A 16510-nucleotide genomic window follows, 5' to 3' on the forward strand; every position below is an offset into this window, starting at 1 on the left:
ATTTTCAGGCTGTGAACCTGGTGAGGGGGGAGTCAAGCTTCTCCTTGACTGGGGAGGGGGGGGTTAGGCTTTGCTACACGTCCCAGGGGAAGGCCCGAGGGGCGCGCGGGGAAGTCGGAGAGGCGCTGCGACTGGGCCTGTCCCCGCCCCCAGGGCGTGCCAAAGGGCGGGGCCTCCCTTATTTTAAGCGGCCGCTAGTGGTAAGGAGCGCAGAGGCTTGGGGCAGCCGGGCTGCGAGGAGGCCGCGGCGCGGGGGGCGAGTGCAACCGGCGGCAGCGGCGCTGGGTCGGGAGGCGCAGCGGCGAGGCGGTCGAACCGGCGGGGTCACCAGCCAGGGGGCTCCGCACTGGAATTTGATATTCATTTATCCAGGGTTTACCCTCCTCCTTTTTTTCTTCAGCAATTTTAAAATCCACATTCTTTCCCGTTTTAATTTATTTTTTGCTTCCCGTTCCCCGCTTAAATCGGGCCGACCGTTTGGGGAGATTGCTCCTTTACTTCCCCAAATCACTTCGGATTTTGGAAACCAGCAGAGAGAAGAAAGAGGTAGCAAGAGCTCCAGAGAGAAGTCGAGGAAGAGAGAGAGAGACGGGGTCAGAGAGCGCGCGCGGGCGAGCGAGCAACGACAGGGACAGGGGCAAAGTGAGTGACCTGCTTTTGGGGGTGACCGCCAGAGCGCGGCGTGAGCCCTCCCCCTCGGGATCCCGCAGCGGACCAGCAGCGCTGACGGACAGACAGACAGACACCGCCCCCCGCCCCAGTGCCCACCTCCTCCCCGGCCGGCGGCCGAGGGTGGACGCGGCGGCGAGCCGCGGGCAAGAGCCGGAGCCCGCGCCTGCAGGCGGAGTGGAGGGGGTCGGGGCTCGCGGCGTTGCAGTGAAACTTTTCGTCCAACTTCTGGGTTGTTCCCGCTCCGGAGGAGCCGTGGTCCGCGCCGGGGCAGCCGAGCCGAGCGGAACCGGGAGAAGTGCTAGCTCGGGCCGGGAGGAGCCGCAGTCGGAGGAGGGGGAGGAGGAAGAAGAGAAGGAAGAGGAGAGGGGGCCGCGGTGGCGACTCGGCGCTCGGAAGCCGGGCTCATGGACGGGTGAGGCGGCTGTGTGCGCAGACAGTGCTCCAGCCGCGCGCGCGCCCCAGGCCCTGGCCCGGGCCTCGGCTCCAGGAGGAAGAGGAGACAGCCTAGGCGCCGAAGAGAGCGGGCCGCCCCGCAGTCCGAGCCGGAGAGGGAGCGCGAGCCGCGCCGGCTCCGGCCGGGCCTCCGAAACCATGAACTTTCTGCTCTCTTGGGTGCATTGGAGCCTTGCCTTGCTGCTCTACCTCCACCATGCCAAGGTAAGCGGCCGTGCCCACCAGGCGTCGCGGGCCACTGCGAGCGCCTCTCCCGGCTGGGGACGTGCGTGCGAGCGCGCGCGTGGGGGCTCCGTACCCCACGCGGGTCCTTGGGCACCGGGCGCGCGGCTTCCCCCTCGATCCTCGTACATGTAGGGGGAGGGGGCGCGCGCTAGGTGGGAGGGCACCCGGATAGAATCTCACCGCCCACGCGGGCCCTGCCCACCCACCAGAGTCACCGCACGTACGATCTGGGCCGACCAGCGGAGGGCGGGAGCCGGAGGAGGAGGCCGAGGGGGCTGGGCTTGCGCTGCCGCGGGCGGCTGAAGTTTGCTCCTGGCCGCTGGTCCCGGACGGACTGGAAGTCCGGGCAGCGGGGGCGGGAGCCGGAGCCCAGTGGGCAGGGGGGTGCCCGGACCTTGGACCGAGGGAGGGCAGAGAGCGTGGAGGGGGCAGGGCGCGGACGAGTGCGGGGGCTTGCTGTCACTGCCGCTCGATCCCTTAGGCCCTCGCTACGAGTTTGAGAAAAGTTTCGGGGTGGATTGCCGAGGGGACCCCCGGTCTCCGCCGGGCCACCTGCGCGGAGGCAGCCCCGCCCGTCCCCGCTCGCGTCCCGCTCGGTGCCCGCCCTCCCCCGCCCCGGCCGGGCGCGCGCGGCGCGGAGCCGATTACATCAGCCCGGGCCTGGCCGGCCGCGTGTTCCCGGAGCCTCGGCGGCCCCGAGCGGGGAGCCCCGGGCGGTGAGCGGCGCCCTTCCCCCCGCCGGCCCTCCGCGGGAAGGTGACCTCTCGAGGTATCCCTAGCCGGAGGACCAGGAGAACCACCCCACACCTCTCCCCACCGTCCCCAGCCCACCTTCCTGTGCTGGGAGGGATTTCTTGACGCCCCTTCCCCATTTCCTCCCTGACGTGGAGAGAGGCCCCTGCCACCTTTCTATTTTTTACTTCCCGCAGCTGAGAAGACCCGTATAACCCCTCTCCGACCCCAGAGGCCAGGGAAAGGATGATCGCTATCAGAGGTCAGGGTGCAGGGGCCTACTCTGGTGCTTTGTCAGACTACCTAAAGTCCCCACTTGGTGACAGTCTGCTTTGCTCCCCTCCCCCCCACTTCGGAGCCGTGCTTTAGCTTTTATGGGGGTGGGCTAAGGGAGGAATGAAGAGTGTCATTACTCCACTTTACACTTTTTTGGAAAAATGGCTTAAAATTTGCTGTGACGTGGGCATTGTGGGACCAGCTTCCCCCCCCCCCAACCTTTGGAAGGAGCTCCTGCCAGCATTGCAAACACACTTTGTCCTGGTGAAATGGGGTGTTGGAGCAAGAGCAGGTGGTTTTTTGGAACTCCACAACTTGCCCACCCAACTTGCTTCTCAAAGCCACCTAGGGTGTCCTTTACCCTCTTCCCTTACACCTTCCGTCAGTCACAGAGTCTCCTCTTGGAGAGGGGCAGAAGGAAAGAAATGGGCTGGGGTCCCTGCTGCCACCCTGGGTGCCTCAGACCCTGGCACAAAGGCCTTGGCTCCAGGCCTCCAAGTTGGGGGGGGGAGGGGGAGGAGTGGCCGCCTGGCCACAGCATGACCTTCAGAGGCCCCCAGAGAAGGGCACCTGGCCCCTCCCTGCCCAGAACAGCCCTTCCCAGTGCCCCCTGGCCTTGGAGGGGGTTAAATTTCTGTCCCCCTTCCTTGTTGGGGCCCATGAGGAGTGGAGGGCACAGGGAGAATGTTGGCAGAAGGAAACCAGGGGGTATGGTGGAGATGGGCCAGGGGCTAAGGTGGAGACCCCGGGGGGTCCCTGAGGGAGCTGCTGTGGGAGGCTGCCCAGCTGGGATCCTGGAAACTGTTATCTGACCTTGGCCCTAGGGGCAAGGCTCGGGGACCGGAGTGCACTGGGGGTGTGTGGGAAGGAGCCAGCCAGCCAGACATTGTCAATGGGGTCTGCAGTTCCACGGGCTGGAGTACAGCTCTGCTGCTCAGGATGTGCCCCCAAAGAAGGGCAGGCAGGGTGGGCAGCTGGCGAGAACTGAAGGCCCTCTGGAAGGGCTGGGAGAAGCCTTTGCCTGCTTGGAGCTGTCAGGCCCACATGGTTGGGCATGTTGACCTTCACAGCTTCTGGGGAGGGGAGGAATGATCTGGTGGGGGTGGGGAGGGATGGCGAGGGCTAGGGGAGGCCTCAGGCCTGGGTAGTGCAGGGGGCCCCCTAGGGGCTGGGCAGTGCTAAGGCATAAAGGCTTTCCTGGTTGCATTTGAGGAAAAGTGCCCAGCTAGGTGAGAGGGACTTGGCACCCCCACCCCCCAGTCCGGGAGGGAGAAGAAACCAGGAAACAAGGTGGAAGTGTGAGGCTCGGGGCTTAGGAGATACATCCAGGCTCCCGGGAGGTCTGTGTGCTGGGAGAAATGGGGCTCTCCCCTCCCCCAGGGTTTCCTCCCTTGTTTCCCCCTTCTAGGCAACCTGTGGGCATGCTGAATATACCTGAGGGTGTTTGCTGAATATTCCCAAGAACGGAGGAGTTTGGGGGGGGAGGGTGGTTGGTGCCCTTCGTTCCTCTGCACCCCCCTCCTTCCCCAGCACCACCAGCTCACCCTGGTATTTGTCATGTCAGCAGGAGAAGGTCACCATGTTGTTTTTCTCGCCCCCAGTCCTTCCTTCCTGCCCCAGTCCAAATTTGTCCTCCTATTTGACCTTACTACTTACCGGTAGCTTTGGACCAGGGAGTCAGGGGGTTGAGAAAATTCACTGAACTCAGCAATGGGCCAGTGAGGGGCAGGGAGGGAAATGTGGGGAAGGGGCGGGGACCAGACAGCACAGCGTTCTGGTATTTTCCTCCTGTGTTTTCAGTTCTCCACCCCCCCCCATGTGCTCAGTCTCTCTCTTCCTTCACAATTGGAGCAGCGCGGGGGTGCTGGGCATGCTCTCTGCTGTGGGGAGCCGGGCAGGTGCCTTGTTCCACTCAGAAGCCTCCAGAGAAGCCAGAGGCTGCCGGTCAGGCGGGTGGCTGGCCTCTGCATCCCTGCTTATGCCCATGCCTTTTTCTTTGTTTTGTCCTCAGTGGTCCCAGGCTGCACCCATGGCAGAAGGAGAGCACAAACCCCACGAAGGTGAGTCCCTCTGGCCCTTGGAAGGGTACCCCATCTCCCCAGGGGATGGGTGGGGAGGCCTGATTCCTTTTTTTCAGGTCTGTGGTGGTGGGGGAGGGGAGAAGGGGTGCAGGAATGGGGCTCAAAAGGGAAGAGGGGAGCACCATGAGAGTCACCCTTCATTCTGGAGGACCCTCTTTCCTACTCAGGCCTCTGCTAGAAATAGAACTTGTTGCCTTTTCCTTCTGCTCTTTCCAGTAAAATTTTATTTGGAAGAGGGAGCCCTGAGCACAGGCCAGGAAGACAGTGTTCAAAGATCCCAGGTGTCAGGGAGGTGTCCTTTGTCCCATCTGCCCCCAGGGGAGGGTGGAGAGTCCATGTCACATCCAACCCAGCTGTGTCACACTTGTGGGGTCTGCATGGAGGGGGCTGTGCCCCTGACCGTCCAGCAGTCTGGCTGTACGGGAGCTGGAGGTGCAGAGGGCCTAACCTCCTGAGACCCCATCTCCACTGCCTGTATTCCTTTGGGGGTGGAGAGAAGGCTCTGCAGTCTTCCTCTGCCCTCCGGGTGGGATAGGTCTGGGTGCTGTGAACTTCCCTCCTGGGCCAGCAGAGGGCTGGCTGAAGCTCCCAGGTGCCCCGCCCCCTGCCCAACTAAGAGAGTCAGCCTGCCTTTTGTTCCTCTGTGGTTTGGAAACGGGATCCTCCCATTTCTCTAGGGAAACCCTGGCTCTCCCCCCACACTGAATGCTGCTCCAACCGAGCGAGAGGGGTGCCCCATGCCACTCCCCCAGCTCCCCACCTCTGAGGAGGGAAGGCCCTGGGGTCTTCCTCCAGGCGAGTTTGCCAGACCCAAACCCACTGTGGCCCAGGGTGGTGGCCAGGGGTGGTGTTTGCATTCCCTGGGCCAGTGGTGATGCCCAGCTCGTTCTGCCTCCCTCTTCACTCAGGAGCTCTTTCCTTGGCCTGGGACCTGGGCCACTTCACAGCCTGTGTCGCTCAGAGGCTCCTGGATCCCAGTGTGCACCCCCCCCCCATCAGCCTCCTGGTGGTCTCTGGGGTCTGGGAGAGCCAAGACAAATGGTCTTTGTTTGCTGGGGGAAAAGATTGTCTTCAAGGAATAAGGGAAAGCAAGAAAGCTTGTTGTGGGAGTCGACATATGTCCCTGGGCCGGGCAAAAGCAGGCCAGGTTTCCTTGGGGGCAGTGGCTGGGGTACGAGGGGTATGGGAGAAGTTGCTCCCTGGACCTCCCTCCTGTGGCCCTTGGGAATTCCAGGGAGCTTTCCCAAGGAATTCCTAGTCTGTGTCTTTTTACCCTCAGCTACCAACTGCCATAGCCCAGACCAGACCTTTCCGCTTTCCTGTCCTGGTTTCCTGACAGTGTCAGGTCAAGAATTCTTCATTAGTCACCTTCTTCNATCTTCTTTGATAATAGACTTGGCTTAAAAAGGGCTTCTTCAGATCCTGGCTCTCATTTATGCTCTTTTTGACGGTGCATCACCTTAACCCTTTTGAAGGTGGCGGAGAATTCTGTGCCTGTTGTCTGCATAGGGGAAGTAGATCTCAGACCAGGCCAGGGACTGGCTTGGGAGCCCCCACCCACGCCCTAGCTGTTTTCACACCTATGGCCTTCCCCTCCCTTCCCCTCAGCTCCCCAAATTCTCCTCAACCCTCCCCCCGCCCCAGGCTCATCTTCCTTTACTTTGGACGCCTTGGTGAGGTTTGGGACCTTGTGTTACCTGCGCTGAGAAGGAGGGCTTGTTCTCGGGGCCGGAAGCGGGAGACAAAACCCCACTTTTCAGTCTCAGTTTCAGGGTCTTTAGAGATCCACCCAACCCACTTATACAGATGTGCAGTCTGAGGCCCAGAGAGGGGAGGGACTGGGCCAAGGTCACACCAAGTCCTGGCCAGAGCCCGGACCTCTTCGCGGACTGGATGGTGCTTCCTCCTTCTAGGTGGGGGAAAGACATTTCAGGGAGAGGATTACCATGTGGTAGTGGTGTGTGTGTGTGATGGAGAGTGGCGGGCTGGGCCACAATTTGGGGTCATCATTCCGGGTCCTGAGTGTGTCTGTTCTCAAGGGCCCCGCCCCTGTGGCCTAGAATTACCCCTCCACGCTCCAGTGCACCGCAGGCTCCACGGCCAGCCTGGGAAGCTGTCTTTACCCTGCTCTCCCTCCAGAGCAGCTTCTAGAAATGCTCCATGGCTGCAGTGGTAGCACCGTTTTTTCCATGATGCAAGCAGTTTGCCCTCTTGGGCGGGGTTATCGGTGGCTGGCAGGGCCTGCCTCGTGTGCCCACCCACTGCCACCTGCTGATTCCAGGCAGGCCTGGCCCCTGGGCTGATGTTCGCCGCCTCCCCAGCCTGTGTCTGGGGAGGGGTCCGGCAGGTGGCAAAGTGCCCCCCCAATACTTCCGCATGATTTGGCTTGAGAAGGCTTTGATGTGAGAGCTGATTTTAACTGTACCACTTAATGAAAGTCTGGGCCCGGGGTAAGTTCCTCAGCGTCTCTGAACCTCCCATTCTCCCTTTGTAAAATGGGGTTCCTATTGGAACCTCGTAATGTCACGTGGGGGGAATTACTGGCCATGCAAATTCCCAGCATACAATAAGTCCTCATCCAATGGTGGTTGATGTGGTGTGTGGTGCGGCAGAGGGCATAGGGAAACGGGGAGCAGGTTTGCCAAGCTGGCTCTTCCTCCTTTCACGGGCAACTTAGATCACCCCCTGACAAGTATACTCCTCCTCAAACTGGGCCCTGGCATCAAGGTTGACCCAGAGTTGGCTCAGCGGTCGTGGCAAGGCAGCGGGATCAGATGTGGCAGCCCATCTCCCTCGGAGCCCGACAGCCTCGTGTGATCTTTGGAACAAACCCAGACCTTCATCAGTGCCCATGGTGGAAAGCTCTGGGGAGGATGTCGGCCACAGCTGGAGGGACTTAAGCTAGAGCTTGGGCAGGACCGGCCCAGTATGGGTACCTCTCACAGGGGTTGCCATCTAAAGTTCGGTGGAGTTAGGGGCCAGACGTCTCTTGCGTGATGGGCTGGGCTTACGTGTCACCCCGTCCCTGCAGTGGTGAAGTTCATGGACGTCTACCAGCGCAGCTACTGCCGTCCCATCGAGACCCTGGTGGACATCCTCCAGGAGTACCCCGACGAGGTCGAGTACATCTTCAAGCCGTCCTGCGTGCCCCTGATGCGGTGTGCGGGCTGTTGTAATGACGAGGGCCTGGAGTGCGTGCCCACCGAGGAGTTCAACATCACCATGCAGGTGGGCATCTGAGGGGGGCGGGGGCGGGGGTGGGGTGGAAGTGGGGTTAGACTTTGGGAATAGGTGCTCCCGGCCCTTTCCTGGGCAACTCGTGAGAGGAGGAGCCACACTGGCCTTGCTCAGCTCCTGCCCCTGAGTCGGTCAGGGGGAGTTGTGGGGAGTCTTGCCCCCTTTGGAGAAAAAGATGCCTGCATTTCCTGGTCTGGAGGTCCCTGCTGCCTCCTCCTTTTCCCTGACCTTTGCCCCTGGGCTCAGGAGGGGCTGACACCTGTGACAGGAGCCCCTCTCTTCCCGTCTTGGAGGAAGAGGGCCCTTCCTCCTTGGGGGCTCTGTTTGGGGTGCTGGCTGAGCCTGGTGCATGGAGTGTTAAAAGGCAGTCATTTGGTGCTGCCCGGTGACAGGGGCACATCTCAGCCTAGACAGGGCGGGAGGGAGCTCCGTGATCCCAGGGAAGGTGGCTCTTGGGTAGCGACTAGGGGTCAGGGTGAGGCCTAGAGGGGATAACAGGAGGGGAGGGATGGGGACCGGCAAGAACCCAGGACCCGAATTCCCAGCCTGGCCAACCCATGCAGCCGTGCCTGCCCTCAAGAAGAGCGGGGGCTCCTTGAGGTCAGCAGGGTTGGGGGATTTGGGGTGGGCCTGAGGCTCTTTCTGGTAGAGCCCCTGGTCCCTCCTCCCTCTACCCCCCACCCCTGCTCTGTAGAACCCCTGGGTGCTGAGTGGCAAGAGCCATGGGGTGTCCCATCTGGGTATGGCTGGCTGGGTCACTAACCTCTGTGATCTGCTTCCTTTCCCTCTAGATTATGCGGATCAAACCTCATCAAGGCCAGCACATCGGGGAGATGAGCTTCCTACAGCATAGCAAATGTGAATGCAGGTGAGGACGGAGTCACGGATTTGGATTCGTCTGTTCAGCGGACGGCGGGAGGGTTAAGCGTGTTCCACTCGTTAGCCATTTCTACCTTCCAGCTGTGGAACCTTTGGGCATTTAAATTTTACTTCACCGTGCCTCAATTTCTACGTCTGTCAAATGGGCACGATGATAGGCTGTCTCTCATAGCGTTGTTAGAAGGATTAAGTGAGTTATTTTACGTAAAGGGATTAAACACTGCATTGATGTGCCATAAATGGTATGTTACTGCCCTTGTTGTTAGCATCACCGTCTGAACTCCTGTTTTGTTCTTTTTCTCTTTCTCTGCCCGTTGCAGACCAAAGAAAGATAGAGCAAGGCAAGAAAAGTAAGTGGCCATGACTTTAGCTCCTCTCCCTCTCCTTGGCTGGTTATCTTGGTTTGGGGCTCTTGGCTTCCTCTTGTCAGGGGATCTGATGGCTTTACTGGGTCAGGGAGTTGGCCTCACAAAGACTTGTGGTGGCAGTAGGGGGATGGAGCCAACTCGAGGATTCTGGCTCTAGAATTAGGGGCAAAACCCCAGGCTGGAGTCTGGAGCTTCCTGTGGGAGAGACCATGTGTTCCAGGTCTCCAGGTCATTCCTGGCCGGGTCTTGCAGTTTGGGTGCGCTGGGGGGCCACGTGGACACCAGCTCCCCGCTTGCTCCAGTCTCCCACCCCCCATAGCAGGGAGAGGGAGTGGGTGGCAGAGAGGCCAGCCTTTGTGTGTCAGGGGAGACGGTCTCTCAGGTGGTTGCTGTGGTGGTGCGATTGGACTTGGGGGCCGGCTGAGATGTTTTCTTGGTGATGCCCTCCTGCAGGAGTGAGGCGGGCCAGAGCCTCTCAGCCCTCCCTGGCCAGGCAGAAATGAATCGACTGGTGGTCATTTTCTGAGGCTTCTAGTTGCTCAGTGCGGAGGGTTGGGTCAGGATGGAGCCAGGGGCACAGTCTGGGGGCAGTGAGCCTTCAAGACCCGGTAAGCAAAGGGGACAAGCCTGCAGGGAAAGAGAATGAGAGAGAGCACCTGTGTCCTTCCCTCCCCTCCCCTCCCTCACCATCCCGTCTGCCCCCAAAGCTCTGGGGACACAGAAGCTCCGAGGCCTCAACCTCTTGTCTCTTCCCTAAGTCCCCAGCTTCCAGGATTTCTGTGGCTCCCAGAGCAGTGATTTGGGAGAGTGGGCTCAGAGAGAGAGAGAGAGAGAGAGAGTGTATTTGTGTGTGTGACCTTCCTTCTTCCCAGTGCTTTCTCCTAGGGGAGCAGTCTTGCCCCTCTCCTCAGTCCCTTCCCCCTCATTTCTTCCCCCGTGGCAGACATCCTGGGCATCCTCTGGCCTGGCAGGTGTGGAGAGTGCTGGTTCCCTTGAGGGGAACAGGCTTCAGCCTGCCCCCCTTGCCCGTTTCCCAAATGTCTGCTTTGCCCACAGGGAGAGTGGGGGGCTCGCCTGGGCTCGGAAGAGAGTCTGGTGAGATGGTGTAGCAGGCTTTGACAGGCTGGGGAGAGAACTTCCTGCCAAGTAACGCCCAGGCCCCTCCTCCCATGCCTCCCTAACTCCCACCCCACCCTACCGCCTGCCTGGGGCTCTGAGGACATCCATCCCCGCCTCTCGGCCCAGGTTATGGCTGGGCAGGCTGGCGCCTTTCATGTGCCGCCGCTGGGTCTGCGCCAGCTCCCAGTATAGCTCCTCTTCCACACCGGGATTTGCAGAGGCAGGGCCCCCGGAGGGACCCCTTTGCTATTGCACTTGGAAATGAAGGCAGAAGGTGCCCGAAGCACAGCCTGGGCCCCGACCCCCACCCCCATCAAGTCAGGTCTCTCCGAACTCTGACCTACCTTTTACAGCCAACCGCCTCCCCACCCTGACCTTCAGGGTCAGACTTGTCCAGGGTCGCTGGCCATAGAGCCTGCCCACAGGGCTCTGCCCCCTGCCTAGACCAGGAGCTGCCACGAGCACGCAGGCCTTTGGGTCCTGTGTCCTCCACCCAGCCTCTGCTCCCCTTGCAAAGCATTGCAGGAGGCTGGGTTGGCCACCCCAGGGTGGCTGAAGGGAGAAGAAGGAGCCATTGAGCGCCTGCTGCCCCAGCCCGCGTGTGCATGTGCGTGTGCGTGTGCGTGTGCGGGCTCTTTCCTGGAGCCCGCCAGCCTCCCGATGCCTTGTTCCAGGGATTGCGTCCTGAACCCTGCCCTCCTGGTTGCTTCTTTTCCTCTCCCCTTCCCCCTTGCTCTCTCTTTGTCTGTCTCTGTTTTTTTATTTTCCAGAAAATCAATTGGAGGAAAGGGAAAGGGGCAAAAAAGAAAGCGCAAGAAATCCCGGTATAAACCCTGGAGCGTGTACGTGGTGCCTCCGCTGTCTCATTGCCTGGAGCCTCCCCGGGCCCCCAGTCAGACTCCCGCCGGCGGGACCCCCTCACCGTGCCCCTCCCGCCCCCCCCCAGCTCCTCCCCCTCCCCTTGCAGCGGCTCTCTCTCACTCTCACTCCACTAATTGGCAACCAGTGGCTAGGTTCGGTGGTGGCGTGGCCGGTCCAGGGTCGGGCCGGGTGGGTGGGCAGAGTGGGCCTGGAGGATTCGGGGAGGGGACTCCGGCTTGGCTGGGCACCGCCTTTCTCTCACCCACTGGGCACTGGTGGCGGGCCCATTCGGCATGGGTGCCAGGCTCTGGTTCCTGCTCATCCGACTGGTTTCCACTGCTCAGGGCTTCTGCACTTGTCTGGAAGCTAAGGCTGGTGGGGCAGGCAGACGTGGCGCGAGGAAGGGGCGCGAGTGACGCAAGGCAGCCTGTTGTCAGCTGAAGGAGGAGGCCGGGTGGGGTCAGGCACCCTCTGGCAGCCCCTCATTGTGGACCTGGGGCCTCCGGAGGGGAGCCCTCTGCTCTGGTCCCACCCACGGCACCCACAGAAGCCTCCCTGTAGGTTTGGAGGCTCTTCCTCTGCGTTGGAGGCTGTGGTGGGCCTTTTGGCTGAGGACACTGCCTCTGGGCTTGGCCCGCCGTGGTGCCCTCCTTCAGCCCGCCTTTGCTGGAGGGGCCCGGGCTGGGCCCTGACACAGGGGGAGGGTGGCCTGGCTCGCTGTCCCCAGCAGGTGAAGAGTCAAGATGTGCTCTTTCTGGGGTGGTAGCCGCTGGGGCCCTGTGGCCCAAGACTTGTACTTGTCCCCACGGGACAGCACCCCCTTACAGTGGCCCTCTCCTTGCACTGTCTGCCCATCTGTGTCTGCCTCTTCCCGCAGGCGGGCTTCCCAGCCAGTGCTGCCTCTTCCCGCCGCTCTCTCTGTCTTCCGCTGCAGCACTTGGACCCTTCCAGGGCATGGAAGGGCAGGGGGCCCGGCGAGCTGGGTGGGGGTGCAGCTGCCGACCGTTAGGGGGTATTGCATGGTTTTTTTTTTTCTCTCTCTCTGCTGACGCTCTAGCTTAGATGTCTTTCCTTTTGCCTTTTTGCAGTCCCTGTGGGCCTTGCTCAGAGCGGAGAAAGCATTTGTTTGTACAAGATCCGCAGACCTGTAAATGTTCCTGCAAAAACACAGACTCGCGTTGCAAGGCGAGGCAGCTTGAGTTAAACGAACGTACTTGCAGGTTGGTTCCCAGAGGGTGAGCGAGTCAGAGAGGGGCTTCACACAGAGATGGGGAGAGACAGAGAGAGAGAGAGCGAGAGCGTGTGCGAGCTCACGCACACGCATCCGAGAGGGGCCAGCTGCTTGCGTGGCTTCTAGCTCCCTGCCTGGTGACTGACTGCTGCCTTCTCTGCTTGCGAGGCCCCTGCGGTGGGCGCCGGGCGCTGGCTGGGCCTGGTGGGGCCTGTTCAGAGGTTGTCCTGGTTGCCTGCCTGAGGGGGTAGCCTGGTGTGGCTTCATGTGACGGTGTGGACGCAGGCTGAGTGTTGTGTCCTGTGATCCCGCGGTGTCCTGTGGTGGCTGTCGGTCCTGACGTTGTTATTACTACCTTGCTACTAATACGGCGGGCCCTTCTTGGTGTGGGGGGTGCTGCCGTCTATGAAGCTCATACACTCTTGGGGGCCTTGCCACCACCCCCTGAAGTCTGCACTGCTGCTGGGCCTCTCATCCCCTCAGTGTCTCTCATGGGGGCAGGGGGTGAGCCCCTCCTAGACTGGGGTACCTGAGGGCATGGGCTCCTGCTGTTGGTTTAGGGTGGGTGGGAGATTTAACATTCGGGGGGAACTAGATACCTTTAATACTCCAGTACTTATGGTGACAACCCCAAACAGCCCACGTATTTTCTAATGCCTCCAGGATGGGTGGGTCGGGAATGCCTCACAGGAGGCCCTGGCTTTTATTCACCCAGGTGACCCTCCAGGCATTTGTACCTCTGTCCTTTGACCACAGTGGGGACCTAAAAAGTGTCAACTATGTAAGCGAATACAGGACTGAGTTCAGGGGGTAAGGTCAGGAGCACAGAACCGTGACAGGCCGGCTGGCAATTTTTCGATGCCTTGAATGGTGTTTATACCAGTCTGGCCTTTGCTCAAAGGCTGGGAGCCCTCTGGGGCCAGCCTGAGTTTCACCCAGGGAGGGGGGCTTATATGGGGATTCCTAGGCAGGGTCAGGATGCCCCCAGCTAGCCCAGATGCTCCATTAACAGTGTCCTTGGAATGTGGCTGCCTTTCCCACCCCCATGTTCCTATGGCTGTGGATGTTCAAGGGATGCTGGGGACCAGGCCCTGGTGTGGGCTTCTGTCTGTCTCGGTGGTATGTGAAGACAGGAAGTATATGTGAGTGCTAGGCTAGGGGCTCTGCCTAACTCCAGGGCCCAGTGAGGGGTCTCCACATGCCCCAGGGACTTCAGGGAAGGCCAGGGCTTTATCATCTCAGGCTTTCTGTGGTGATTATTCTGCAGAAAGACCGTCTGGGATACGGTGTATGAGGTGACCTGGGGGCTAATAGAAGTGATCCCAACCTCCAGAGACCTCCCCTGGATGGGGGAGTTTCAAGACCCCAAATTGAGGTTTAGGATGCCCACTCCTAGGCGCTCAGAAGGGCGGGCCCTGCTCTGACCTCTCATAGTAGAGCAAGGAAACGGCGATCAGTCCCAGGGCCCTGACACGAAAGCTCCCCTCTGCTTGGAGAGGAGCGGCACAGCGAGTGATCGTCTCCCCCATGAGTTGCACAGCAGCCTGGTACCCGGGGCCCGCTGCGGCCCGCAAGCTGAAGAAACGAGGCCTGTAGCCGAGGCCTGGAGGGAGGGCATGATGAAGGGACATGCATCCCTCACGGCCTCGCCGGCTTCCCATCCCTTTCCTGGGAGCAGCCCGTCCCTTGCAGCTGGCCCTAGCCCTGGGTCAGGGTGCTGTCGCCACCCTCCTCCGCAAGCCAGCCCCACAGAGGCAGAGCCGAAGCGCCTCTCTCTGCAGGCACCCTTTGCTGACTAACTCGGTCCAACTGCGGTCACCATCAGCTCTTAAATGTCAAGCAGGAACTGTTCTTGAGTACGCACGCATTCATTTGTTGCCTCTGATGACGTGTCCCCGTGTCCTTGTCTTGTCTCGACTAGATCGTAAGCTCTGGAGGGCAGAGGGGAGTCCTGGACGCAGCTTCCGCTCTGGCGAGGGGACCCCCTCCGTGGGCAGGGGCTGGCTGTCCCCCCGTGCTGGGCTCCTCAAGGCAGTGCCATGCTTCGCCATCCTCTCTGCAGCAGGACTCGGGGCTCCCGGGAAGGGGAGGCTGCCTGCCTCACCACCGCGTCCCCGCGCCTGGCCCTAACCCCCGCCTCTGTTTCGCATCTCCCGCAGATGTGACAAGCCCAGGCGGTGAGCCGGGCTGGAAGAAGGAGCCTCCCTCAGGGTTTCGGGAACCAGACCTCTCACCAGGAAAGCCTGATTCAGAACGCTACAGAAACCACGCCGCCGCCACCACCACCACACCAACCATCGCCATCACCAGAACAATCCTTAATCCAGAAACCTGAAATGAAGGAAGAGGAGACTCTGCGCAGAGCACTTTGGGTCCGGAGGGCGCGACTCCGGCAGAAGCATTCCCGGGCAGGTGACCAAGCACGGTCCCTCTTGGAATTGGATTGCCATTTTATTTTTCTTGCTGCTAAATCACCGAGCCCGGAAGATTAGAGAGTTTTATTTCTGGGATTCCTTAGACACACCCACCCACATACATACATTTATATATATATATATATTATATATATAAAAATAAATATATATATTTTATATATATAAAATATATATATTCTTTTTTTAAATTAACATTGCTAATGTTATTGGTGTCTTCACTGGATGTATTTGACTGCTGTGGACTTGAGTTGGGAGGAGAATGTCCCTATCCAGATCCCAACAGGGAAGAGGATGGGAGGGGGGTACTCTGGCGTGATCTTTTGGTCCCTCTTACGAAGGCCAGGGTCCCCTTCCCTGCCCAGGAACGTGCGTGGCCAGGGCACAGGGGGCAAATTTGGCCTGCTTTTGGGAACACCGACAAACCCAGCCCTGGCCCCAAGCCTCTACCCCGAGTCAAATGGACAGACGACAGGTACAGGGACGAGGACACTGGCTCTGACCCGGAGTTTGGGGAGCCTCAGGACACTGCTGTACTTTGGGGATCCTCTCCGCAGCCTGCACGGGCATTCTGCCCCCAGGGGCACTGCCTGGAAGATTCAGGAGACAGGGCAGCCTTCACCTACTCTTCTTTCGCTCGCTCCCGAGATGCCCAGGGTGCCGCCGCCGACAGACGTCCTGGCGAAAAGAAGAGAGACATTGGTGGAGGAAGGGTCTCCCGCCTTGGCCTTCTCCCCGTTCCCCTTCCCGGGTGCAGCCCAGGAGGGCCTGATGTCCTCAGACCATTGAAACCACTAGTTCTGTCCCCCCAGGAGACCTGGCTGGCTGTGTGTGAGTGGTTCACCCTCCTCTGTTCCCAGACCTGACCCTTCCCGCGGCACAGAGAGACAGGGCAGGATCCACGTGCCCACCATGGAGGCAGAGAAAGTGTTTTATATATGGTACTTATTTAATATCCCGTTTTAATTAGAAATTAAAACAGTTAATTTAATTAAAGAGTAGGGTTTTTTTCAGTATTCTTGGTTAATATTTAATTTCAACTATTTATGAGATGTATCTCTCTTGCTCTCTCGCTCTCTTATTTGTACTGGTCTTTGTGTTTGAAGATTCATGTTTCCAATCTCTAGCTCCCCTGATCGGTGACAGTCACTAGCTTGTCCTGAACAGATATTTAATTTTGCTAACACTCAGCTCTGCCCTCCCCTTTCCCCTGGCTCCCCACCACACATTCCTTTGAAATAAGGTTTCAATATACATCTACATACTATATATATATTTGGCAACTTGCGTTTGTGTGTATATATATATATATATATATATATATATATATATGTTTATGTATATATGTGATTCTGATAAAATAGACATTGCTATTCTGTTTTTTATATGTAAAAACAAAACAAGAAAAAATAGAGAATTCTACATACTAAATCTCTCTCCTTTTTTAATTTTAATATTTGTTATCATTTATTTATTGGTGCTACTGTTTATCCGTAATAATTGTGGGGGAAAAAGATATTAACATCACATCTTTGTCTCTAGTACAGTTTTTCGAGATATTCCGTAGTACATATTTATTTTTAAACAACAACAAAGAAATACAGATATATCTTAAAAAAAGCATTTTGTATTAAAGAATTTAATTCTGATCTCAAAGCTCCTCCTGGTTTCTCCTTCTCCATTGGGTCCTTGTTCCACTCCCTCCTGCCCCCTTTCCCTCCTCCCTTGGGGAAAATGGTATTTGTCTTAGGTCTGGGAAAGGGATCCCAGGTATGCAGGTGATGGGGTGGCCCATTTTCTTGTGCTGGGGGCTACAGTGTTTCCATTCTGGCCGAGTGGGTCCTGGGGGGCCCCGTTCACCCTCTGTCATGATGTCGGGGGTGGGGGAGGGGCTCTGCAATGGGGGAGAGAGAGACAGCACCTTAGACAGGAGCCAGGGCCTGC

The 16510-nt window shown here is 58.9% G+C and overlaps 1 protein-coding gene across 1 annotated transcript; it reads left to right on the plus strand.

Annotated features, from left to right (window-relative positions):
- Positions 1 to 357: 357 nt before the first annotated feature.
- Positions 358 to 15780, plus strand: VEGFA (vascular endothelial growth factor A; the record flags this gene model as incomplete). The annotated part of the gene is made up of 8 exons (XM_034647953.1): positions 358 to 1329; positions 4370 to 4418; positions 7471 to 7667; positions 8468 to 8544; positions 8876 to 8905; positions 10813 to 10884; positions 11992 to 12123; positions 14294 to 15780. Coding segments are annotated over 8 exons (1551 nt in total), but the record flags the coding sequence as incomplete, so codon positions are not given.
- Positions 15781 to 16510: the final 730 nt, after the last annotated feature.

Source organism: Ailuropoda melanoleuca, chromosome 19 (genome assembly GCF_002007445.2).
Source record: "Ailuropoda melanoleuca isolate Jingjing chromosome 19, ASM200744v2, whole genome shotgun sequence".
Taxonomy (NCBI): Eukaryota; Metazoa; Chordata; class Mammalia; order Carnivora; family Ursidae; genus Ailuropoda; species Ailuropoda melanoleuca.